We start from the raw sequence: 24,978 nt of genomic DNA on the forward strand, positions 1-24,978 counted from the left end.
TTTTATAGGGCTACGATTCACTCCCTAACTCGAGCACACAGTGTCGCGGCTCCTTTCGTTTTTAAGATCACACGTCAGCGACAGAGCGGCGAACATTTGGCGACCGGCCACCAGCGGACAAACTTTGCCATTTTTTATAAGAGATATGACGATAAATAGATTTAAAAAATTGGGCGTACAAGCGTAATTAGCCATCGTCATTTCGGAGTGTTTGTGTGCGACTATTCGTACACTGTTTGAGCGCGCATAGTTCGTGTTGCACGCAAACAGTTATGCGTGCACGCAAAAGTAACTAATGTAAATATTTGCAAACTTACTTGCTCATCCTCGTTTTTTTGTAACATAACTGGGCGCGATTTAATAAAGTGTTAAATGTGAACTTCGCCTTTTGAATTGGTAACCAATACCTTATTGAAATGTTTGCATCTATACTTTTACATGACTCTCAAAAGTGATCGACTTAAAAAAGCCTTACAGTCATAACCCAACCAGAAAGTAAAAACCTGATTCCCGTTGCTTCCTCATCCGTAGTTAACGAATCGGATTTTATAAACATTGCAATGAAGTAAAGAAAGAAAAAGTACGTTCTCTCCCAGATAACTTACATCAACTGCTTTTGAATACCACTTGGCACGCTGTGAAGTAGGTCGCCGATTGGCGTTGCGTCTCGACTTAAAATTACAACCGCAGGAAACTAGGCAAATACGCCTGCAAACACAACGGGTGACAGCCAATTATATAGTTTTGCAACGCGGAGACAACGTTAATGCGACTTTCTGATTTAGTTGTGTGTTAAAACGACAGAAGCTTTTATTTCAGCGAGGGTAAATATTTAAAGTTCTTAGACTGCAGGTACTTTAACCTGAATAAATGCTACAAGCTCAAAAATATGTAGGGGGTTCAGGTTGATATGTTAGTTCGCTTAAACTTCAGTAACTATAACGTATAAAAATACCTTTTGCTAAAATGTATTGAGTTAAAAACAGCATAATTAGAAAATTAAGTTTATATTACAAATGTAGCAAAAGGTAAAACAAGATGTGACGTCACAATCACAGTCGCAGTGCTAGGTAATTGACTAGCACTCGCCTACTAGTAATCATTTATTTAACGCCTTGATAAAACATGGTGTCTATCTTAAACCTAGAGAAGACAGATACTGTACTATGTTGGAGAAAAGCAAAAAAGAAATGGTCTGAAACAGCCAGGTAAAGATCTCTTATATTTGATCTGCGTTGAACTATGATCTCGTTTATCGGCTGCAGTAGGCATGCGCGCTGCGACGCACACGCTGAGCATGCGCCGTAAGAGCATTTCACTTTGTATTGTAATTTAATATGAAGCTTACTCAGACAGACTTGTGGCTAGAGAGTAATGACGTACGCCGTTTTATAAGGCTTGTGAACCAGCAGACCTATTTCGCGCAGTTTAACTTGGCTCATGATTTGCATGCTAGTTGTACACATGTGCTTGGTTGCTGTATATTTATAGCAAATATGTCAGTAGAGATGACTGTATTTCAGAGACCTTGATGTTGTGTTAATTTTTAGCTTAATGTAAGATTGACAAAGCTGTTTAGCAGCTGGCAATGTCTTTTACGTTTGTACAATTTAAGAAAAATACGGTGTTTCAAGCCACTTTAGGCTTCGTTTTTGTATGGACCTCACTTATTGTAAATTTCGCCCAACTATTCACAATCCCATTACGATGGATCGGCCTAATCGATCAGCAAAGGTACCTGCTGGGCAAGCTGACGTACATTCACTGGATACGTAAGTTCTTCGTTTGTGATGTACAAATCGCAAATTTTGTGTGACATGAAGTTTAACGTTGCTCTAGCTTTTAACAGTTGTCCCTGCTTATGCTCATTGGTGGGCCAACATCGATTTGCGATTGTACGTCAAGAAGCAAGACTTGACACGTCTTGGCAACGAGAAAGCCGTCCTGTTGATGAATCATAAATCCCAATTGGATTGGATTACAACCTGGATGCTTGGCGAGCATTTTGGCGTTATGCAAGTAAGCATAGTGTAAAAAGGTCGATAACGTAAGCTCGATATAGGCGTTTTGAAATTTCATGTGCGATCAACAGATCCTGTTGCAAGGCAAGTCTAGGCACACGAGTATCTACATCGCAACAAAATGGGAAGTTTTTGAAATAATTGAAGTTGTGTACTGTAGCATTTAAAGTACACAAAAACAGCCCTGTGTTATCTTGTCCTTTTTATTGATTGTCATCAAAAAATTCCTAAAATATATTTTTAGTACCCATGTGCCATGTCCATGTGCAACATATTAAAAGCTGAACCAAAACACGGTGTTTACATAAATTTAGTTTAACAGTGCTTAACTAAATTATACAAACTTGAAAAAAAAAAAAATTATATATTATATAACTTCCCAAAATGAGTTTCTTTATTAGGGAGCGTCGGTTCATACCTTTGTATAATTAACATTCTATTGACAAAAACAATCGACGAAGCATCTATATATTTTTAAGTTTGTATAGTTATTATATTTATTTATTCATTGCTGTGATTTTCAGAACATTAAAGCTGTAGCCAAAAAGAATCTAATATTTGTTCCTGTTGTGGGTCCGGCGTTTTGGCTGAACGAGTTCATTTTTATAAGAAGAAATTTCGCGGAAGACAAGAATATCCTAGCTAAAAGCGCTGTCACATATGGATCTTTCAAATACAACTTCTGGGTAAGCAAATGGCGATTGTTTACCTTAAAGTATATTAATAGAAAAAAAATAAGTTTTACTTCCCTTTGCTATAACGTCATGACCTTTTCCATAATAGGAATATGTCCCTTCGCGCAATTGTTTTTTTCTTAACTCAACGCATGTTATTTGGCCGTTGTCTGACCTTATTATTTGCCATTTTGTACTCCCTTACAATTTGGCGATGTTATCGTGGTCCAACTTGCCCTCTTCAAATTCCTAGAATTCGGCAGCTTAAACAAGATAAACGTTTGTTTCATATCAATACTTTTTTTCATATCAATACTTTTTTTTCATTTTTTGTCGTGTCCAAAAAGTTCTTTGCTCCGGCATCACCCTAAAAAAGTTTTTCTTTAACAACTTAGGATGTTTTCTATTTCGCTTTCACGTCTTATTTTTTTACCGTCGTAAATGGCGCGAGGTCAAATGAACACAGCTGTTTTAATTGCACATGAAAAATCGGAACAAATTTAGAACTAAAACGTTTCCTCGATTGTCCAGTTTGGGGCTTTTTACAGAGATCCATTTCAATAAACGTTATATGGAATAGCAATTACATTCAGCACATTAGGTTTTATTACACCGTCACATGTTTAAACCTTATTTTCTCCGTAAAATAATAATCATTGGGATTTGTAAGTGTCGCTTGTTTGCCCCATGTTAACAGTACACAAGTTTTTCTAGTTAACTAGTTTTGTTGAATGTTTGCCGTAAGTCGTGTTTAAATAAAGAACATGAATAATAATGGAAACACCTGTACTGTTGCCAATCAACATTAGTCACAGACCTATTAGGCATTTTGTACCAAATTAAATTGATTTTCGTCCTGTCTTTCTGCCATCTGATAATTAGCATTATATCACTGTTCATACTTTTCTACCCGCCTTTTAAAAAAGCAAATTTGAAGCTTGCGTTTTTTGCAGCTCTTGTTTTTCTGCGAGGGTACGCGCTTCACGCCCGAAAAGCACAAGCTAAGCGTCGAGTTTGCGAAAAACAACGGCCTCCAGCCGCTTAAGCACCACTTAACGCCCAGGACAAAGGGTTTTATATCCACGATAGAAGGCATGCGCTGTTCGGGTAAGTTGTTTTTCACGGAACGGCGCAAACAATTACGGCAATAATGTGAACTTTACGCATATGGTCTGTACTTTGTCAACTACGTGGCATTACTTAACCAACAGCGGCTGTTTATTGACACTAAACAAACATAAAGCTTGTCAGATGCCACTTGCATGCCACCGTACTGATAAATTATGTCATGCAGTTTGTTGACAAAATATTGATTGATAGACCTCGTAAACAATTAACTAGCACTTGCGTTTTTCTCGATGCTTCTCTGTGGGTCGTTGACATATTGGGTGTAATCTTTTCAGCCCTGGAATTCTTTGATTTTTTTGTTTACCAATGAAAACTAACAAAACAAGAAAGTAAAAAAGTAAATAATTATGTGGTGGTAGATTAATGATATAGGATTTCTTTAGTTTTGCGTATGACTGGTGCAACTGTCTTAGCTTGATTAGCTCTTAACTGAATTTTTCTTGCCGTGGTAAATGTTTTTGTAAAAATGGACTATTTCTGACTATGTTGTGTTATTTGAGGAACAAAATTTGTGTGATCATTAGTCCTATTTTTATTTCTTTTAGGAATAAAACCAGTAAAAAATGAAAAAAAGTTTATTAAACAGTCCGCTTTTGCTGAATCTTGCCAGCCTTCTGGTTTACTTTGTTCATCACCTAAGTTTACTACTTTAAACCAGGAAGCAAAATTGTGCGCTCGAATATTGCGCCATTTCAGCGTAAATGTTCCGATAAAAACATCTCTTTGAAAATTAATTAAGATCAATGTATTGTGGGACTCGTACATTGGGCAACCGCAACTAAACTTTCTTAGTTTTATGGATGGTTAGCATTTTTATGAAAAAAGACCACCTTATATTAGGCCAGTGGTTGTCAACCGGTTGCCGCGGCACTTTGGTGTGCCCTTTTTAACGCTCAAAGGGTGCTGAGAGATATTATTTTTATTTTTTCAGGATTCAACGTTTTGCTATATTGGCAGGCTTCTTAATACAATTTTTTGTGTAAGATAAAAGTGACAAAAATTAAAAGGGTATTTTTAACCTTAAACAGTTAATGTGCTGTTTGAATCTTGTTTAATCTAACGTTACAGTTATCCATTTAGCGAAAATACGAGCAAGGGGGCCGCGAACTATTTATAGTTCCTGTAGGGTTCCGCAAGCCAAAAAAGGTTGAGAACCACTGTATTAGGCATTCGGGGTTAGTTAAAAGTTTCTCGTAAACTGATACTCAGGCAATTGACAAACAAATATTTTTTATGTTCATTTAATTCTAGTAGTCAAGTGCAGTGCTTTTCAACCTTTTTCGGAATAGTACACACTTTTAACGTTTACTCAAAACTTATATTCCCCAGTCACAATACACCGAATCTTTGGTAATCGTAATCGAATTAAGGATGATCAAGGCTGCAAGGTATGGGAAATGTGCAGCTATATTTATACAAATACAAAATTTATCAGTCATTTAATGTGAGCGTTGCTGTTGAATTTCTTTAGTCAGTTGGGCGAAGCGAGGTGATAGCCTTGTTTCGAGTGCTCCCAACATCATTGATAGAATTTTTTTACTTTCGGATTTACCTTCAAAAAGAGCAGAAAATACAGCAAAAGCTGCAGATGCTTACTTTAACGTAGTTTATGTCGAATAGCCAGCCACAAAGTCATGTCAAAACATCAGGTTACTACAGGTCAAACTGGTCGTACGATAATATATCACAATAGAAATATTATGTCACAATAGTCAGCAAGAGATGGCAAAGTAACACAACATCAGATAGCTAGTCATCGGCCTATTGTAATGTGTTACCTGGCAAAGTGGTACACCATTTAAAAATCATGGTACACCCTGGGACAGGAGTGGGCAACATACGGCCCGCGGGCCGGACCCCGCTGGCGTTCTAAAATGACTACTTTTCTCTTTCATGGCGCATCACTCCAGTTTCTCCAAAAACGGCGTCGTTTGTCTGTATGTAATCATAAGATTTACTTATAATATATTTTTTTGTGAAAAGTTGTATACCCAGGACGGCTGTCGCAAAGAATTTTTTTTTTAGTTATTTAAGATGCCCAGACCTACAGCTAAGAATAAAAGTCTGGTGAAAAAATGTCCATTTTAATTGGTTTGATACTGAAATTTGGGTCTGTTTGAACAGACTCATTCTCTTACACATGCTTTTAAGAAATTCTTAAAGCGTTCGATCTGTAATACAATTTAGTATTTGATCATATACTTTCCTTTGGCAGTGAAGTTTATGCTGTCCTATAGTATGCTATAGGTTTTGTGATTAGCAATTTTTTGGGATGCCAGTTGTTTACCAGCTAGCATTGTGTAAGCTTTCTAGCTATATAAACACGTCTCGCATATTTTACGTAACGGAAACCCGTAACAAGTGACATATATCGATCGAAAATATTTAACTAACGTAAAGCCTTAATTCGTAGCAGCAATAGTTCAAATTGCGCGAAATTCAAGCAAATACGTAAACCCGATAGGTACCCTTCTGCGTCCAACGAAAGAAAACTTTGTTTGAAAAGTAATTTTGCTTAGTGTTCAAACTTCGATAACAAACGCGATAACGCGATATCGCGATATTTTTTGAACTCTGCCTAAATTGTGCGTGGTTAAACATACTGCTAGAAGTTTTCAACTTAAGTCTTTACTGTTAAACGTTTCACACGTTCTGTATAAAACAGCAAAGGCGCGGTCGTCTTTCGACTTATAAGGATACGGTTATCGCTCTAATCTGCGTGACTGTAAAAAATCAAATTCAATTCTTTGTCTTGTGAAATTAAGTTACACTTTTCACACGTTTTTTTATACACGGAAACAACATATCTAACCAAAAACAATAAGACTATCCCCCTATAAGGATACGGCCTGTGTGAAAGCGGCATCTAATCGACTGGCGTGGTATAAAAGTTTGCTGAAGAAGATCAAAGTGCAACGTTATGTGTTGTTTCCGTAATGGTGAAAACCCGCGACATTTATCGATCCAGAATTACTAACAACCGTAAAACTATAGGTTGTAACAGTGATTGTTTAGACTTGCGTAATATTCAAGCAAATAATCCCGGCACCAAACTGCGTCATACGTCAAAAAACCCTTAAAAATAAAAATTGCTTACCCGTGACAGGTTTGCGACGCCGCTCGCTTGAGATGCGTTACTTTCTCTCATAGAAAAGAACAATTTTTTTCTGTCTGGGAGCACACAAGTTTCTTCCTATTTTACCCCCGCTTATAAGAGGGAGCAGTAGGAGCGATGTTGCTCTGTCTGTCTTCCTAAGATCGCGTGTCAGTGACTGAGCGGCGAACACGTGTGATTTGTCGACCTACCGACCAGCCGGCAAACTTTCAAATTTATATATATATAGATGTAAAAATGTAAAACATTACAAAAATGTTTATGACCTTTATTTAGTTTGTTTTTTACATACATTTCAGTTCCGGCGATCTATGATTACACGGTGTGCTTCGGCGGAGGAGGCGACCCAACGCTCAAGGATTACCTTCAAGGAAACACGATCAAAGCCGACATCTTTATTAAGTGAGCGACCAGCCCTCAGCGACAGTGCCAGATTAATTAATTGCGCGGCCTGTAGCAGATTATTTTGATGAACAGATGATGACCGGGAAGTAATTGAATATTTATAGATTTGATCTACATTCTACAACAACAAAAGTCTAATGTAATGTTTTATTTGCAAGGAGAAATATTCAACTTCAACAATATCATTCAAAGGTCTTTTCGACGCATTTTGATCTCTGCAAATGTGGCAATTGCTTCAGATAGGTTCGGTCAGGCTGGCAGAATCTAGCCTGCCTTCTGGTGACGAGTATTTTTGGGCTAAATTCTTCGGTTTTTTTGGTCGTGTCACTGAACTTAAATCATGTGTTCGCCACAGGAATCTATCAACCTTGGCATGTTTAGGCGATAAACAAGACTATCAACAAGTAAATAAATTAGCAAATAGTTGCGTCGTAGGCGGAAATTTTTTTGTGACATGTCTGTTTTTTTGATCTAACACTGTTACATAGGTAAGCTGTTTTGGGGTGAACTCATCTGCACACATGCAGCTCAAAATCGGATCAAATAGCGAGAAAAAAATTCTTAAAATTGAAAGAATTTTTTTTTGTTGAACGATATTTGTAAACCAAGTTAATAGAAATTCTTTGTCGAAATCACACACTGAAGTGCAACATACCATATAGAGTCACACACTGAAGTGCAACATACCATAGTATGGATAGTGCCTTTTGGCTGAATAGATATTCTTCAGAGACACAACCATAGCGAAACGAGGCCGGATTCGCGTGTAGCGTGAACATTTTTTGCGTTTACATAATTAAAACAGCCCAAAATATAGTTTTAGCCTTAGGTGGAGAAGCATGGCCTGGTAGATCCTTGATATGCCCATGGGAATGTCATACCTGTCTATTTAACAGGAATGGCGACTATCATGATCAGTGCTCTCACTTTTAAGGATTTAGTTCCAAATTGCAACTTTAAGCCCCTTTTAGGGACAAATCTGGGGATTTTGATGATGTAGGGATTTTTGGGGGATTTTTCGCCATATTTTTGCAAATTGTATTGTATAATTTGTTAAGTAGTAAATGTTTACCGAAGTGCAGTTTTAAAAAATCAGGTTCAGAATATGCTAGCCTAGCCTACTTGTTTCTGCTCATTTGGAAGTTTATATGAAATTTTAAAGAGTAACTGAAACTGCTTGCCTATTTCAAACCTGGCATGAATTTGTTGATTTTTGCGCTATTGGACGTAATGCATTATACTACTAGCTTAGCTAAATTTTTTCTTAATGTGGTCAGGTGCAAGATATAATTTTAATTAAAATGGCACCAGGTGGTAAAGTATGTCAGCACATTGCTGCTCAAAAGAGTAGCTGGACATAATGGACAATAGTAGTCTAGAGTAGACCTATAGGCTATACCAGGGTGGTCCAAACCCAGGCCCGCAACATGATTGTTCGTGGCCGCGAAGCAATGCTGAATTAATTGATAGTTGAATCAACACCGTTGAGAGTTGAATCAAAGAACTCTAAGTGACCAACGGACAGTAAGCGTACTGCAATTGTTTAAATATATAAATTTTTCGGTTATAAACCAGTTTTTGCGCGATAAAATTTTTGTAATTTGGCGATTGTGTGGTTTGCAACACCTCATTTTAGTAAGGTACGCATGGTTTCCGAAAATATTCTACGCTTATAAAACGCAGTCATCTAAATTAAAAGTTTTGTCAAATACGCCTTTTTTTTAACTTTTTTTTGGACCAACTTCTTCGGTTTTAGGTCTGATTCTTCGGCCGACATAGTCGCCAGCTTTCTGCCATACTGGGTTCAGTGACTTCAGAACGTCATTTTCAATATTCAAAATAGTGAAATAGTGCCGCTCTGACCCTATTGTGTTTCACAAATGTTTTTTAATCAACTTCAATTTTGAAAATGATCTCTCTGCTGTACAATTATTTACTATCATACATATAGATAAATGCGTAATGCCATTCCAGTTTGCAAGCCAAAAATTACTTACCAACTATGTTCGACATTTTTTGCAAAAAAACATGTTTTGCTCACCAAGCGCGGGCCCGAAGCAGCTGCTACATCTGTTACTATGTTAATCCGGTACTACTCAGCGAGTTACACTTGTATAATAAGGTACGGCAGGCTAACGCTTTGTTATTCTTAGGAGAATTCCAATGGAAAACATACCCAACGACCACCAGGAATGCACAGAATTCATACACCAGATGTATCAGGATAAGGTACCTGTAGAAATACGCATTTTGGTGTTTGCTGAAGGTACTGATAGGGGGCAACATCAATTAAACGAATATTTATGTGGGATCTACAGGATGAACTGTGTGAATATTATCAACAACACCAGACGTTTCCGACGAACGGAGAACTAAAGGAGAGCAATGACATCGCAACCGTACACATTTCTAAGCACTACAGGTATGGGATAGGCGTATTTTAATAAAGAAACAAGTTAACCGTACGCACAAAAGAGTGCCCAAATTAGTTTTTGTAGTCACGTACGAGCCAAAGTTTTTTTGAGGGTACACGAACAAAGAAGTCCCAAAATTAGTTTTATTCGAGTTAAGTTCAAATACAAAATTACAAGAAAGGGTCTCACCAAAATCAACATTAAACCTTATTATATCGACATCCTTGACGAATAGATTAGCATTTAGGCTTGTTTGTTTGATCCCCACATTGTACTTTATTTTCTATTAAAAGTAGCGGTGGTCCCGCTAGGTCTTCCATGAACCTTGACGTTAGCAGGCTTCAATTAATTGACGACCAAAACAAATAACAAAGTCTTACAGCGAAGCACATTTAAGTACTTTTACACTTGATAATTAATTTGGGCACTTTGCGCACTGCTTTTTTGTATTTTTGGGCACCTGTGCACGTGGTAAAAAAAACTAGACGGAACACTGGTCGCGTGACTATTCATTTATTAAGTATGCTTCATTATATAAGGTTTACTACTTATAATCGTGAGTTGTGTTTACTACTGTTGAACATTAATATTCTAATTATAATAAGTAAAAAGATGCTTGCGATGTCCAGAAATTTTAGATACGGTTAGCGATTATTTTTTTGTTATAAATTTCTTTTTGTTCAAGTTTAAATTTTTTTGTTCAAGTTTAAATGATTTTAGGTTGTTGTATTTTTTTTCTAAATTTTGCCGCTGCCGAAACCTTTTTGCGATTTTGGTTAATTATTTAAACTTTGCTAGATCGTTGGTATTTATGATTGGCTGCACATTGGCGTATCTAATACCGATTGGCTTTCTCCTATCGTGGATATTGTCGAGCGGTTCTTGGTGGTTATGTGCCGCAACAGCTGGAATCGTAGTGGCATGTAAGTTTAACCTTCCAGAAGGTTTTTGATTTTCCTCGTTATAAAAAACTAAGTGAAAGGTATATCTTAATTGATCACTAGTGTTTAGCTGTCCTATATTATAAATTATTTTTTTTAAGTCAGTTACTGTATTTGTGATCATTCTTGCTAGTTAATATTGCATTGTAGTATTCAAAATATTGTACTGTATTTTCTGCTAACAGTTAATTTTTTTAATAGTTACTTTTCTCTATCAAAACATGATTGGTGGAGGGTACGCCCAATCGACATATGGGAAGAAGATGAAGTGATGAAAAAGCGTTGCTGTTTTGTTTGCTTAAAATCGTTTTTATTACACACTTTGCTCGTCTCACTAACTGTGTTCGTGGGTGCGCTGTGATTGAGGGCAATCGTGGAAAATGAAAAGAATAATCTTTGAATCAAACACTGTATATCCATGTGCTAATGATTTTCTATGCCACTCACGAATAAATTTGCGTATTTATTTATCATGCCAAGCACGACAAATGTGGCTGTCGCGTATTCTGTTCTTGTTTATTTTCATCAACTTGTTGTTAAACGCAATACAACTTCAAAATTGTCTCGTTCTTGATGGTTGCGATGTACAAATCCGCAAAAGGAAGCTGCAATTTACATCAGGCGCGAACGTACTGGGAATAATTAGAACGTGTTTGTGTCTTGCTGCAGGCGAACAGAACATTGATATGTCACCTAGTAAAACAAATAAGTTATGAGTATACGAAAAAATTATATTCACATTTGCAACGATTTTCAATATGCTATTTATATAAGTTTCATTCTAGAGTTACTTTTTAGAGTTAAAATATACACACATAACTCTAGTTCGATGCCTGTAATAGTTGGTCTATAAAGTCTATTACAATATTCTCAATCATTTCTCAAAATTGATTTTATCAGGCAGTCGATTCGGAATATTGGTTCAGTTCCGGTTTCGGTTGGGAGCAAATCAAAAGTACCGGTTCGACCATTGTTATTTCAAAACCGGTTTCTAAAGTTCCACTTAAAATACAGTAGAAGTTGCGTTAAATCTAAAAATGTTGGTCAACAAATGTAAAGAATAATAATGATTATATTGTAGGCCTAACTCGAATTAAATCTGAGTTTCGTGACGTATTAAAAAGCAAGCAGCTCATTATTTAAATATCTGAAAAAATAAAAAGCAACGTTTTATTTAATAAATGTTTTAATAAATGTTTTTTTCAATAAAAAAAAATCGAACATGGCATAACTTGACTATGCAAAAATACAACTTGAAAAAAAATCGACCAAAAACCGGTTCATAAAGTTTAGGTTCAGTTCAACTCCCTGTATGCGCATTCTAATTCCTTTTAAAATTAAATTTTCAATGCATTTATACAAGTTTGAATCACAACTATTTCCGTTAGTTATGTATAACGAACTTAATCATGTTTAGGAGAACCATAGTTGGACTAGACCCACTGGCAACAGGGTAGATCAGTGGTTCTCAACCGGGGTGCCGCGGCGCCCTGGTGTGCCATTTTTAATGCCCAAAGGTGTGGATAGGTATTTCAGACTTTTTAAGAATCTGAATTTTGCTCAATCGGTAAGCTTCTTGATACAACTATTTGCGTACGATTATAGACCATATCTAATGACATTTTCCTACATGTTTTAAGTTGATTGTTGTTCCGGTTTCATTTTTAGTTACATTTCAGTAAATACTCAACGAAAATTCCAGTTGGGATGCCGAAAATCTATTTATTATTTTTGAGGGGTGCCGTTGACCATAAAAGGTTGAGAATTACTGGGGTAGATGTTTTATATTGTGATTAGGGTAGGTAGAATTAAATAATTACTTACTTAAAAACTTTTGGCAATTTTCCCATGACTTGGTATTTATTTTCAGGTGATTTACTTATTCAACATCAGAAGCTACATTGCATAACATCACATGTCATTTTGTTCAACCAGGAATTACCAAGCCGAAAGTTAAATTTTGATTCAAACTTCATCGACAGGATATATCCTATTATTAAACGAGAAAAACATAAAAAAGTAACATTCATAGTTCGGGATTCGGACCTTCGACCACTTTTTGTAACTGAAATTATCGTTTTTTGTTCGTTTATATCAGGGTTTAACTCACTGTCCGACGAAGCAATGTTTCAATGTAATAGGGTCACGCGTCTCAAGCTAACGAGAAACCACAATCAAACGCAAAACGCCGTTTTTCGTCTCTTGTTTGAAGGGCAGACCGTAAACGCAGGTTATTTTTTTCGTTATTCGTTCAGGTCGGCTAATTAACAAGTGTGTGTTCGAGGACAATTGACAAGACTAAGTAAAACCTGTTTTGTTTGTCTCTTTCTAAAAACGTCGAGTTGGGCGCAGCTAATGTACTCGCAGTTCGCATCCGTTACATTTTTTAACTAAAGCAGATTCTCTTAAAGAAGGTCTAACTGTCCTGCGCATGTTAAAGTCGACATTTTTATGTGATTATAGTGACTGCAAAAGTATTCTCGATAAGCAAATTATCAAACCACGTGATTAGTGCGCAATCGACGCAACTCATTTTCACTCAACCAACGCTTGTACTTTAGCTCACTTGGGACACAGTCCGCGCAGATGTTGTGCTAATGGAGGCATAATAACACATGGTAAAACGATCTTCGTTTAGCATTGCAGGTGGCAAAAGACGTTCTTGTAATTTAGCATTGTTCCGTGAAACCTAGTAAACTGCGCGGCTGATAGTCGAATTATGAGTTTACCAAAATTAAACACACATGTTTTACATACTTGTTTCAGTTTTTTGCCTAAAGGTAACGCCGACGACGCACATGTTCGCTGTTCGTCTTCTCTTTTGCTGGACGTTAATTTTCTAATTAGTTTTGTCGTATTTATGACGTCATACCCGTCACCATATTATGACGTCATTGTTTTTTAACGTCAGACGGAAATTAGGGGAATTCTCTTATTTGGAAATTCGGGATCCCCTTTTTGGATTTCTGGATACTGCCTTCAGCCATAGTTTGGTCACCCATGAGTTAGGCAAACGTTACTTGCAATGTAAAAACGGACTTTTGTAATTATCTTAAATACCATCAGATTGTTATTTACTATTTTGCTAGAAACTTACTGTGACTTTTGGGTTAGATTCGTTTGCGTAAAACATTGTCCTAACCTAACCAATGTAAAATTTCAAATACTGAAAATAATGTTAAGAAAGATCTGCATTTTGTGTTTTGTACAAAAATATTCTAAAAAATAAACAACCATTTGTCTATTTTTTATGATTAATATTGTGTGTTTTGACAATTTTGATGGACGTTTTTTTTAGCCTGATTGTCAGTCACAACATTTACTCGAATTACTTAAGTTACTTAGGTATTTTGTTAAAAACTACTTACTACTTAAACAACACAATTTTGCTATCTTAATTGTGATTAGGATTAATCACATTTGGTGTACCAATTTTAGGAAATAAGCCTTATACGGCATTTATCCTCGCCTAAAAGATATATATATTTGTATAAAAATGTACAATAAATACATTAATACAATGAAAGTTTTCTTCAAGAAAATGTCACCTTGGTATCTAGGTTGATAAGAAAAGGTAGGTTGGTTTGTCGTCAAGTACAGTTGGTCAAGTTTTGCCTTTGGCTCTTCTGGAAACTAGAAATAAAACAAAATGTTAGTCAATTGGGCCAGTAATGAAAATTAAAACCTTTCATCAGATGCTAAATAAATATTTACACTCCAAATAGATAATCCAATTGCTTGTTGAAGACTTTTCCTCTTTTTAAATTCCCTTTTGTTCTTTTGAATTAAACACACAAACAAAATGCCTGTTTAAATATTTTATGTTATGATAAACCAAGCCATATCTTGTCATGTATTTACAGTTCTCCTACATTCACAGCTTTGCATAGAAACTAAATATTGCATGTTCTTATAAAACGTCTCTGTGTGATGGAAACCCCCACAGTTCTGTCCTGCCTCCCATCTTCCAATCACAGCATTGTCTTGCCATTTATTTGGTTGATCTGTAAAATAAGTTTTTGCAAACACTTTCTACTAAATCTTTTAAACTATTTTAACAACAATTTTTTTTGTTCGTTTGATATGTAACAAATTACTGTAATAAATAAATTAATACATTTGAGTCATAGTACACTGCACTTTTCTTGCTAAAGTTCTATTTAGACAACTTCCTACCTTCTATTGAATTTAATGACAATGTAGCAAATGTGAAACTTGGTAAACCCTGGAAAAGTAGTGACAAAGAAACATTCTGCTTTTTCTCACCATTCCATGGATTCCACAGTTTTATCTAAAATGTAGAGTAACACTACCATATTTAACTGCATATTTGCCAGAATATTCAAACTGAACCTATACACATTAATTTAGACAATGATTTAAAATAAAATTAGTTCATGAAAGTAAGTCATTAAAAAAACGGAAAAAAATATTTCACCTTAAAGAGAAAATATTGCGATTTCATGCAATTTATTTCATGCACTTATTTCTGTAAACACCTTTTTAGATGAATAAATTGGATAGACTTCACTCTAGTGTGTAGATAGCTTATAACAAGAATACAGGATGAAAATAATAGTTACCAAGTTGCTTTCTGTTTGTTGTGATTCATTCATTTCAACCATGGCATAATAATGATGAGCAACGAGAAAATCTATTAAAAATCAATAAATGTTCTAAAACGCGGTAAAACTAGACTAAAAGAATAAATGCATACCAACATTATGATTAACTGATACAAATACAATCATGGAATGGGGATTTTTTAAAGCTTTTTTTATCTGTAGTTTGAAATGGTCCAGTTCATTCTTTTTTTGTAATGAAATTTCTTTCTTCCAACAGTAACCACCAGTTAGCAACATATAACCCTCTGAAGCAAGCCCTGATGATAATGCTTGATAGGAACCATAAAACCTAATAAATTAAATATGATAGTAAAAATATATACTTAATATTGATTAAAATCAGATTACACTGACTTAGCACAAGCTTTTTCAAGCAAAGGCACCCAAAATTGATTTTTATTTGCGCAAGAACCTGCTATAAGTTGACTGCTAACAGTGGGCAATCTGTCATCTATTGTAACAGATGTCCAAGAACCAGTGGAGGAATTCCAAAGTTGGAAATTAAACCGACCATTATATTCTTTCTCAAAATCTACAAAATACATGTTTAAATTACTCAATTAAAACTACTATATATATATACATATATATATAAGATAAGTTTTATTTACAACTTCACATTGAATGTTTACCATTTTTATTCAAAAACAATTGCTGCAAGTGGTGGACATTTTTACTTAAAAAGAAAAAGGATGTAAAAAGCCAGCAATTTCCAAGAAGCCCTTGTACTGGTAGGCTTGGCTCGTTTTTCCCAATTAGAGATGGATTTTCGGACAATTCCTATACAAACAATATACTTTTACAAGTAATATGTTCTGGTATAAACAAAAGTACCGGTACACCCCCAAGAATACCTTAGGTCGCTTCCAACTGATGTTTAAATATTGTGGATAAAACAGTTCTTCTCCGTGAAGTGCTTCAACTAAATTTGGAAAACTGTCATCTGTATATAAGTTGCATGACATACCAATGCTTCAAATAAACAATTTTGCGATTTCCAATAACTAATTGTTGTATAATAGCAATCTCTTTGTATAATGCAATATATATGTAATTGAACAACTTATGGATTTACCTACGGGTATTTCCCTATTTTATTTTAAGGAGCCGAACCGGAACTGAACCCCAAATTTTGAAAAAAAATGAATCTTAACTAAACCCAAAAATGCAGTTCACTCCACCATGTCGTCACCACTTGGTTTAACCAAAGAGATTATAACAAAATCTCTTTGGTTTAACTCAGTCACGTTATGCCCTGTCTAAAATTTTAGAAAAAAGAGATATTCAGTGAATAAAACGTTGCTTTATATTTTTGCTGTTTTTTAATACGTCACGAAAATTAAATTAAATACGGGTATAATTCTATAATTCTATAAATTTTCTCTACATTTATAAACTTTATAAATCGCTTTGAAAACAAATTTTTAGTCTAACGGGAGATAAACCGGACATGACAATTTGCGCAGTGAAATTTGCTTATTGCGAACTTACATTATTCTCAAATTGAAACTAAAAAATCTTCCATTTTTTTGCCACAGCAGTTTCGAGTAGGCTACTTTGCATTAGTTATTTTTTCATTGCTACTTATGTAGCCAAAATTACTTTGCCTATTCGTTTTTTTATCAATCATGCTGCACGCTTTTTATCTTACACAGGAAAACCAAGCAAAAAGGAAAAAAAGTTTAGAAGAGTGCTGAACAGCGCAGTGGAGTGTTTGACAATAATTCGGTACATGAAACCGGAATGCATTTTCGGGGTAGCCTATATTTTTACCACATCTGTATTTTATCGCCCATGAATAGAGCATCCAGAGCAAAAGGGCCCCATTTAGGTTACAAATTTTACCAAATTCAACTAGATAAACGAAAAAGAATAAGGCGGCCTACAGAAAGCATTATAATTACACATTTTATTTGTGGCCAAAGGCTAGCGCAGGATGGAGTCACACATAATGGCAATTTTTGTCAAGTAGCCTATGTCAAGTTAAAGTTTTTCTCGCGCTTTGCGCCAATCTTAATAACCTTTTGGCTATATTGCCATTGTATTGTAGCACATAGGCCTATGGTGGGTAACAAATCTCCATCTTGAAATTTAACACGATGAACGGCCTGTATTTCGCGCGTAGTGATTTTTTTACGTGACGTCTGTGCAGACCCAAGTCATAACACCGAAAAAAGAACAACATCAACGTAGGAATACGTTCGAAATAAGACCAAAAAAGGACTAATACCCAATAGTACCGTCTAAATCGAAAATGAGTCCTAAACTGAACGGAACAAAACCTAAATCAGGCCTATACAACATATTACCTAACCCCAAACCCCACCCGTAAGTACATCGCTAACTCCCCTCATAAACACATTTTGTAACCCCACCAATTACCCAACAATAACCTTGACAAGGCTAAAAAAAAGTTTGAGGCGTTTTTCTGGCCACTTAGGACTTCTAATTCCCCAAACCCTGAACCCGCCACTGTCCACACCGACAACCTCTTACACAAAGAAAATTATGCAATGACCACAAATGTCTTGTATTCAGCAAACTTTATTCGACACAAAATAGAACTTCAAAACAACGCTGCATTTTCATCAAAATATCGCAAACAAAGTAATTCAAAACGCTTTTATGCTCAAAGAGCAAGCATAATATTGCACAGTTATTTATCATTAATTTCTTCAGTAAAGTCTAACATCTGTTGTGGTTGATCACCGTATTCAATGTCCAATAGGAGCTGCTGTATTTTAATTTTTGCCAGGCCTGAAAGAACAACATTATTTACATGTTAAATAGTGGAAGATAGATCTCCAAAGATCGTTTTGAGAGTAAAAGTTTTACCTTGTGGATAGATCAAACTTTACTAGTGGCTTAGGTCAGTTTATCTAGCTGTAGTCGGATTCGGAATCGAGTAAGTCTATGTAAGACTAGTTAAACACAGAGTTTGTGAGCTTGAGCAGCAGCAAGTTTGCAACCAAAATGGTGGCACACTCTAACCTCTAAAGGTGAACTACAATAGGCTGGAATATTTTCCACCCTAGTAATATGGGTAAATCAATAATGTGATCCCTATGACTCCTCTATTGCTGTATTTATTACCTGCTACTTCTTTATAGTTACAAAAAGACAAAATACAACAAAGAGTGACTTGATAATTGGCTTTATGCGTTAAATTTATTTCTTAGGTCACATTTGGACTAGAGTTGTTTTAAATCAGCCCCGAGCAGCTCTGTCGGCTAGTCTTGGCAAATAACATTAGTCAATCTTTGTTTATGGACAGGCTTTTTATAATGATAAAGTTAAACTGAAAATTATAGATTCATGAAACCGAGAAAAACATTGTGCCACAGTTTGTTAAGATCACACATACACTTGAAAAAAATCAAAATCACACTAGGAAAACGTACAAAGATTCACAAACAAGAAAACTTTCTAGTTCATTTTACCACATTTAGTGTGGTTTAGAGCAGTGCTCCGCAAGCGATGTACACTAGTGTGCCGCAAGACCATGCCAGGTGGCCATTACAGTACCAGAGGTGTTTTAGTTGCGTTTAAGGGTGCAATAATCCAGGTGTAATTTTATAAACTTTCAATTATATTTAAAACTTTTTTTAAACCAACTATCAGGAGTATAAACATTAGGGTTGTTCAAAAAAACACTTTTTTGTCAAATTTCAGTGGAGACCCCCTGGAATTGTTAGGTTGCGTCTAAAAACCCCACAAACCAAATCTGAGCACGTTTGGTTCAGTATTGACCGTGCTACGCCAATTTGAAAATTCAGATTTGGGCTAAAATTTTGAAAAAAATGAATTGTCATCCCCCTAAAAAAATTTTTTTTTTCTTTTTTTGCATTGCTTTGAAATTGAATAGCCATAGATAAACCTGTTTTGCAGTAAAAAAGTGAGTAGTCATGGTACAAATGTCACATTTCAACAATATTTGTTAGGCTGTTATGTATGAAAAATGGTTTAAAATTTTTAAATTTAATGCAGCAAACATGACTTCAAATTAATATAATAGTGCATTTAGTAATTGACACAATTATATTAATTACTTATCTAAAGTTAAAAAATGTGCTAAAAAGCCATTTTTTGTACAAAACAGCCTAATAAATGTTGTTGAAATGTTACTCACTTTTTTACTGCAAAACAGGTTAATTTATGGCTATTCAATTGCAAAGCAACGCAAAAAAAAAAAAAAAAATTTTTTTTAGGGGAATAGGACAATTAATTTTTTTCAAAATTTTAGCCCGAATCGTAGCACGGTCAAATACTGAACCAAACCTCAGATTTGTTTTGTGGGGTTTTTAGACGCAACCTAACAATTCCAGGGGGTCCCCACTGAAATTTGACAAAAAAGTGTTTTTTTGAACAACCCTAATAAACATACAATTGTTTTCAAACTGCACACCGAAGTGGAAAGTGAGATTAACCATACGCTTAAAACCCATAAAATATCATGCGAATATATTATTGGCATTTTGTGATTATGTAATCAGCTATTGAAAAGGAGTTCAATTTTCATAACTTTGGCCAGTTTTAGAAATTTACGAAATCTGCAAAATCGCAAAATCAGAAGACGAAGGAAATTGTCGGTGCTTTGGGCATCTTTCATCATAAATTGCTCCTTTTACTCTTGGCTGCCTAGAATATTCTACTGTCTATCTACATATTTAGAAGGTGTGCCATTGAATTGTTTTAGCTCTGTTGCAATGCGGCAAGTGGAAAAAGGTTGCGGGGAAGTGGTTTAAAGGGGTCTTTCAGATTTGCCCATGGTGACTTATAATGAGAAACTATTTCATATTGTACTGGGGGGTACATTAATGTATGACAATGCAAATATTTTTTGCCAAACAGATTTTTTTAAACTGCTGTTTAATGGACAAAGTACTACTGCTGTAATATTCATTTACTTCTAATTGGTTTAGCAGAGCAGTATAGCAAATATATGCATTGCAGAATACAACAACTAGTTTTACACTAAAATACCTCGCTGATAGCCAGATAGGCGTTTAAATACAGGAACAAGGCTGAGTAACCATAGCTCATCTTCATCACTCCTCGATTTTATTTGTTTTGTGGAATTAGAATATGGATGAAACTTGTTGGTTCTTGGCCGCTTTGACGCAGAATGTAGACGGATATCTAAAAAAATAAAAATATTGTAGGTAAGAAATGCGCATTAAACAATAATTTTTAACAATAGATTTATTTTGTTAAAAGCTCATGTTATGACTGGCATTTGAAAGATGCCATTCACACTATAATAAATAAAACCTATGTATACCTGGCTTGGTTTCAATTTCTGGATTACCATCATCTGGAGAATAATGTACAATTACATAGGACTTTGGAGCATCTCCTGGTTTAATGTCGATTGAATCATCCACATATTCTTCAACTTCCTCTTGCTGTGCAGCTTCAATTTCTTCCAAATACTTTTTTGAAAAATATTTTCTGAAAACATAATGCTTAGCAACAACACAAATACACAATATTTGGTGCTTTTTAAAACAAACTTGGACATGCAAAAACTAGGAATAGCAGTACAAAGAATTTGAATAAATTTATAATATTAACCCAGTGGGAAACACTTTACCGAATATATACAAATCCTAAAATAAGGAATTACCCCCTTTTCTTCAAATGATGATCCAAGAAGTTCATTTGATTTGAGAATTTGTAAGGAGTGCATTTTGACTTAATTTTTCTTCCACTTTTAATTAAATTAATCTCACGCAGACTTCGGTTGTAGGCATCGCGAAGTGCTTTCCACTTTTTCATAGCACCCTCTGACAAAGAAGAGACATGTACTTAACCTTGGAAACTTATTTAGTATTAAACATTTAATATATACTAAATAGATAGTTCTTTTTTGATACCAGTTACAAAAGTATGTCTACCAATACCATTACAAACTTCAGTGACAAACAGTTATCAAAAGTATTTTAACAAGTTGAATACAACTTGGTTTTGCGTCAGTCTGTATTACTGTAACAGATGCACACACAGTTTTTTTGAAAAAAAACTGTGTTCACATCTAATTTAGTAAATTGCTTACCTAATTTTGTAAAATGGTTAAATTTTTGTCTGATTGCAAACCTCAGGTGTGTATAAAACGTTAATTTTATACTGCATAATGTGGCGCTGCACACCCAAAATCTTTTGAAAAGTTCAGTAGACTAGGCAACAGGACTTAAAACCGAAATGTGCACATTGTGCACTTGCCATATGTGGACGGTTCAGTGCACATAATGTGCACTAACGGTATTTGCACCTAACAGTACACATTTGAAGTGCACTACGGCAAAATATGGACCTTAGAGCAAAGTAGTATGTTATGGAAAAGGCTATTTGCCCGGCACCCGGTTTCCGAATGAAAAGTATGGTAACTAACCCATTTGTCATATAACAATCAGCCGGTCCCGGAAGTTCGATAAAGAATTAGTTTGCACCTTTGGGTGAGGGTGGGTCAGGCATTATTATATTTATTATTTATTGACATTGCTTAACCTACCCAAAAGCTAATTCAAACACACATTCCGCGTACATTGCACCTTCAGTGCACATAAATTGCACATTCAGGAATGTGCACATTTTTTTGGAGCCCGCCTTGGACTTTATCTGACCTTAAATCATATCAAACATTCTTACTCATAACCTATACAATTTATTTAATAATCGTTTACCATAACTCATGTCTAACTCTTCTCCAATTGCTCTCCATATTTCATATTTAACCTCTGCATTGTGGTGATTGTTGTTGCTTCGGTCATACAACTCTGGATAGCCGGACACCAGGTGTATCAATCTCTCCGACAGCAAACTGTCTTCATCGAATGTCTCACACATACTTTTTACTTTTTCTGTCATTTAATAGTTAACTACAATTAAAGCACCTATCATAACAAAATGAACAATAAATAAAATGTCTCGATGTTCTCCAAAAGGCCTTGAAAGTGAAACGCAGTTAGGTTTAAGTGTGTGGGAGAGTCGTGAGAAGAACCCCCACGCTTTTGCAAACATCCGAAAATGCGTGTTTATTACATTTATTAAAATAAGTGTTTAGAATCTTGCGGACCAGGATGTGGCCAATTTAAAATGCACGATGGAATATTTACAAGGAGCACATATTGGGGGTTAAGGTGTAGGATAGTTCATAAACGTTTGTTGGCTGGATAAAGATATTATTAAATTACTTTTAAAAGTCTATTTTTACACTATATCTTTATTATTAACTCTCCCATTCTGAGCCAGTAAATCGGGCATAAGAACTCTATGAGCACAGGGCGCAATTTATCTTTATCAAAACCAAAAGAAAACAAGCGTATTACACGTTAATAGAAAAAACATCTAATTTTTTTAAATAACAACAAAAATCTTGGACAAAACTTTAATTAAAAATTGCTCTTGTTACGCATAGATCCATTACTTATATACATTTAGTTCGGAGTTTTTGGCCAAGCGTTCATGGAATTCTTATATTCCTGGTTTGGGACTAGTTTCGAGCGATGAGAATTTCCGTAAAATCCACTAAACCAACTTAAATCTAACTCATTACATTCAGACCACTTTGTAAACCTGTGGTAGAAATAGTTAACCACATTCGTACATGTGCGCTAAATCCCCGACAATTTAAGAATCTTCACTGAGTTGGGCCAAAATCTTCCAGCTGACCTGCCTCTCCATGCGCTATAATGTAAGATGGATGTCAAAAAGGCAGGTACCTTCTCACTTATTTTAACTTTAAGATGTCGTAAAGCTGTTCTTGATAGAGTAAAAGAAAACATCCCGAGCTCTCAGACACCGAGAGGATTAAAGATATGGCCTATATAGTCGACATGCTGTGTCACTTGGATAATTTAAACTTTAATATGAAGACAAGTTTAAAATTCTACCTGACCTAGTGCAAAGCGTGTTTGAGTCTGTCAACAAACTGGAACTTTTTAAGGCGCATGTTCAAAAGGAATATGTCTAACACTGGATACCTACATAAAAGTAGGCCTAAGGCAGTATTTATAACCCAATTAAACTACTTGGAAATAATAGTTTATTTGCTAGGAAGGTATTTTGCTGAATGGGACTCGAAAAATAATAGGCTACTAAAAGGCAGGGCTGCAGAGTCAGTTAAAAATAACTCCAGTCCGATTCCGGCTAAACAAATGGACCCAAGTAGGCCTACGACTCCAGCTAAATGTTCTGTTTTGTCGAGTACCGAGTTCGGCCGAATCTGCTGTTTGTGTTCTACCCATTTACGTGCCGCAACTAAAATAATTCAGCAATCTACTCATATGGTGTCATTTAATTCATCCAACCACAATATATGGCTAGATGATATTCCACTATTTGCTATTATAGTTTTACAATTTACAGTTTGCGGTTTCGAAATTTGGTAATGTGAAAATCAGGCTCGGGTAGTTTTATAGCCATACTCGAGTCCCGAGTCCGACTCCAGCAAAACAAACAGACTCCGCTACCCTGCTGAAAGGTTGTTTGACTTACTGTCAGTGTCCTAAATCACACGCATCAAACGAAAGTATTCAACAGGGAGATTCGCCATTTTTTAATGGGAACTGGGCACCCTTCACCCCAAACTTTGCTTCCATGTATGAAATAATATGGAACCGGAATGGTCAGTTTTTATGAGTGTCTCATTAGTCAAATTATGGAATTCAATTTTTACCTCATGTTAATTAATTCTCGCAGTTTCTTACTCTCTGTGTGCTTTGCATTGACCGGATAGGGACAAAAAGAAACTTGAAACTTCTCGCTATATTGTAAAATGCAGCAAATTAAAACGTCGCCGTAACGTGATGGTCTTCGAAGTGACACCTTTACATCAAGACATATCGGTCGATGTTGTGTGCGAGGTAGGTGTTTTATATAGACTACACACAAGTAATGATGTCGCTGACAAATGGTAAGTCCGGATTGGATCTTCTCTTCCAGCGTCAAATGCTTTTCCGGTGTACGTATCCTTGTATCCTCAAATCGTATAGCCTACCGTGGCTATTTGACTCGCCCATATTGCAATGAGCAAGAAGAGTATGTTGTCCAAGACAAATCTTGTTGTAGTCAGCATGTAGCCGTACTCCGGAGAGGGACAGTTTGAGGCGTCTTCTGTCTGTATTGCACGCCACGGTTGTGTTGGAAGTATAATTTTGTTGTGGAAAAACCTTGTATTCCGTTGAATAAAACATGGCCCTGAAAATGACTCACTTTTAGATGAGTGGTTTACAGAATTTGGCTGGGAAAAACACCGCGAAATGCAAACTTGCCTGACACAGTTGCGACGTGAACGCTTGTAGGACCCCGGAAGTTTATCGAAAATATGTAGTAGTCCGTAAATCATACTTTGGCATTATTTTTTTATGCAAATGACTGGTTTGGGTTAACTTCCTGCGTGATTACATGTTAACGATGTTAATACATAAGAGAAGAGCGCAAATTCATTTATTTTGTAGGGTCCCGATTATCTACAGGTTGGTTTAAATGTGAATCACAACGGATATTTAAAAATGCCAGCACGGATAAAAAGTAATTTTAATTTTTGTGTTGGTTCAGGTTTACCCGGTTTTCTCTTTCAAACTAAGAACAAAAAATTTACCTACATGTCATGATTTTAATAAGTTCCTAAGTTATTCATTCATAATTAACGAAC

General features: G+C 35.6%; 3 protein-coding genes across 5 annotated transcripts; 1 reads left to right on the forward strand and 2 right to left on the reverse strand.

Moving 5' to 3' along the window:
* Nucleotides 1-1,445: 1,445 nt before the first annotated feature.
* LOC146167948 (1-acyl-sn-glycerol-3-phosphate acyltransferase gamma-like) lies at nucleotides 1,446-11,261 on the forward strand. Its single transcript, XM_083388820.1, has 9 exons — nucleotides 1,446-1,772; nucleotides 1,850-2,019; nucleotides 2,546-2,707; nucleotides 3,649-3,802; nucleotides 7,238-7,340; nucleotides 9,497-9,572; nucleotides 9,662-9,765; nucleotides 10,556-10,680; nucleotides 10,900-11,261. The coding sequence occupies exons 1-9, from the start codon at nucleotides 1,589-1,591 to the stop codon at nucleotides 10,968-10,970; spliced, it is 1,149 nt and encodes a 382-aa protein (XP_083244946.1). The 5' UTR covers nucleotides 1,446-1,588; the 3' UTR covers nucleotides 10,971-11,261.
* LOC146167949 (calpain-11-like) lies at nucleotides 11,166-16,565 on the reverse strand. Of its 3 annotated transcripts, none has more exons than XM_083388817.1 (10): nucleotides 16,178-16,565; nucleotides 15,956-16,103; nucleotides 15,678-15,855; nucleotides 15,416-15,612; nucleotides 15,282-15,352; nucleotides 14,875-14,989; nucleotides 14,571-14,702; nucleotides 14,413-14,504; nucleotides 14,247-14,331; nucleotides 11,166-11,391 (listed from the first exon to the last, which is right to left on the reverse strand). In XM_083388817.1, the coding sequence occupies exons 1-10, from the start codon at nucleotides 16,286-16,288 to the stop codon at nucleotides 11,252-11,254; spliced, it is 1,269 nt and encodes a 422-aa protein (XP_083244943.1). In that variant the 5' UTR covers nucleotides 16,289-16,565; the 3' UTR covers nucleotides 11,166-11,251. The 3 variants fall into 3 exon arrangements, with proteins under 3 accessions (XP_083244943.1, XP_083244945.1, XP_083244944.1); XM_083388818.1 differs by lacking the exon at nucleotides 11,166-11,391 and adding an exon at nucleotides 12,569-12,688; XM_083388819.1 differs by lacking the exon at nucleotides 15,416-15,612 and having other exon boundaries at nucleotides 15,736-15,855.
* A 1,338-nt stretch (nucleotides 16,566-17,903) lies between these two features.
* LOC146167950 (uncharacterized) lies at nucleotides 17,904-22,202 on the reverse strand. Its single transcript, XM_083390882.1, has 5 exons — nucleotides 22,007-22,202; nucleotides 20,950-21,109; nucleotides 20,605-20,774; nucleotides 20,307-20,462; nucleotides 17,904-18,080 (listed from the first exon to the last, which is right to left on the reverse strand). Exons 1-5 carry the CDS (start codon nucleotides 22,188-22,190, stop codon nucleotides 17,980-17,982), a joined length of 771 nt encoding a protein of 256 aa, XP_083247008.1. The 5' UTR covers nucleotides 22,191-22,202; the 3' UTR covers nucleotides 17,904-17,979.
* Nucleotides 22,203-24,978: the final 2,776 nt, after the last annotated feature.

Source organism: Ascidiella aspersa, chromosome 1 (genome assembly GCF_963924565.1).
Source record: "Ascidiella aspersa chromosome 1, kaAscAspe10.2, whole genome shotgun sequence".
In the NCBI taxonomy this organism is placed as follows: domain Eukaryota; kingdom Metazoa; phylum Chordata; class Ascidiacea; order Phlebobranchia; family Ascidiidae; genus Ascidiella; species Ascidiella aspersa.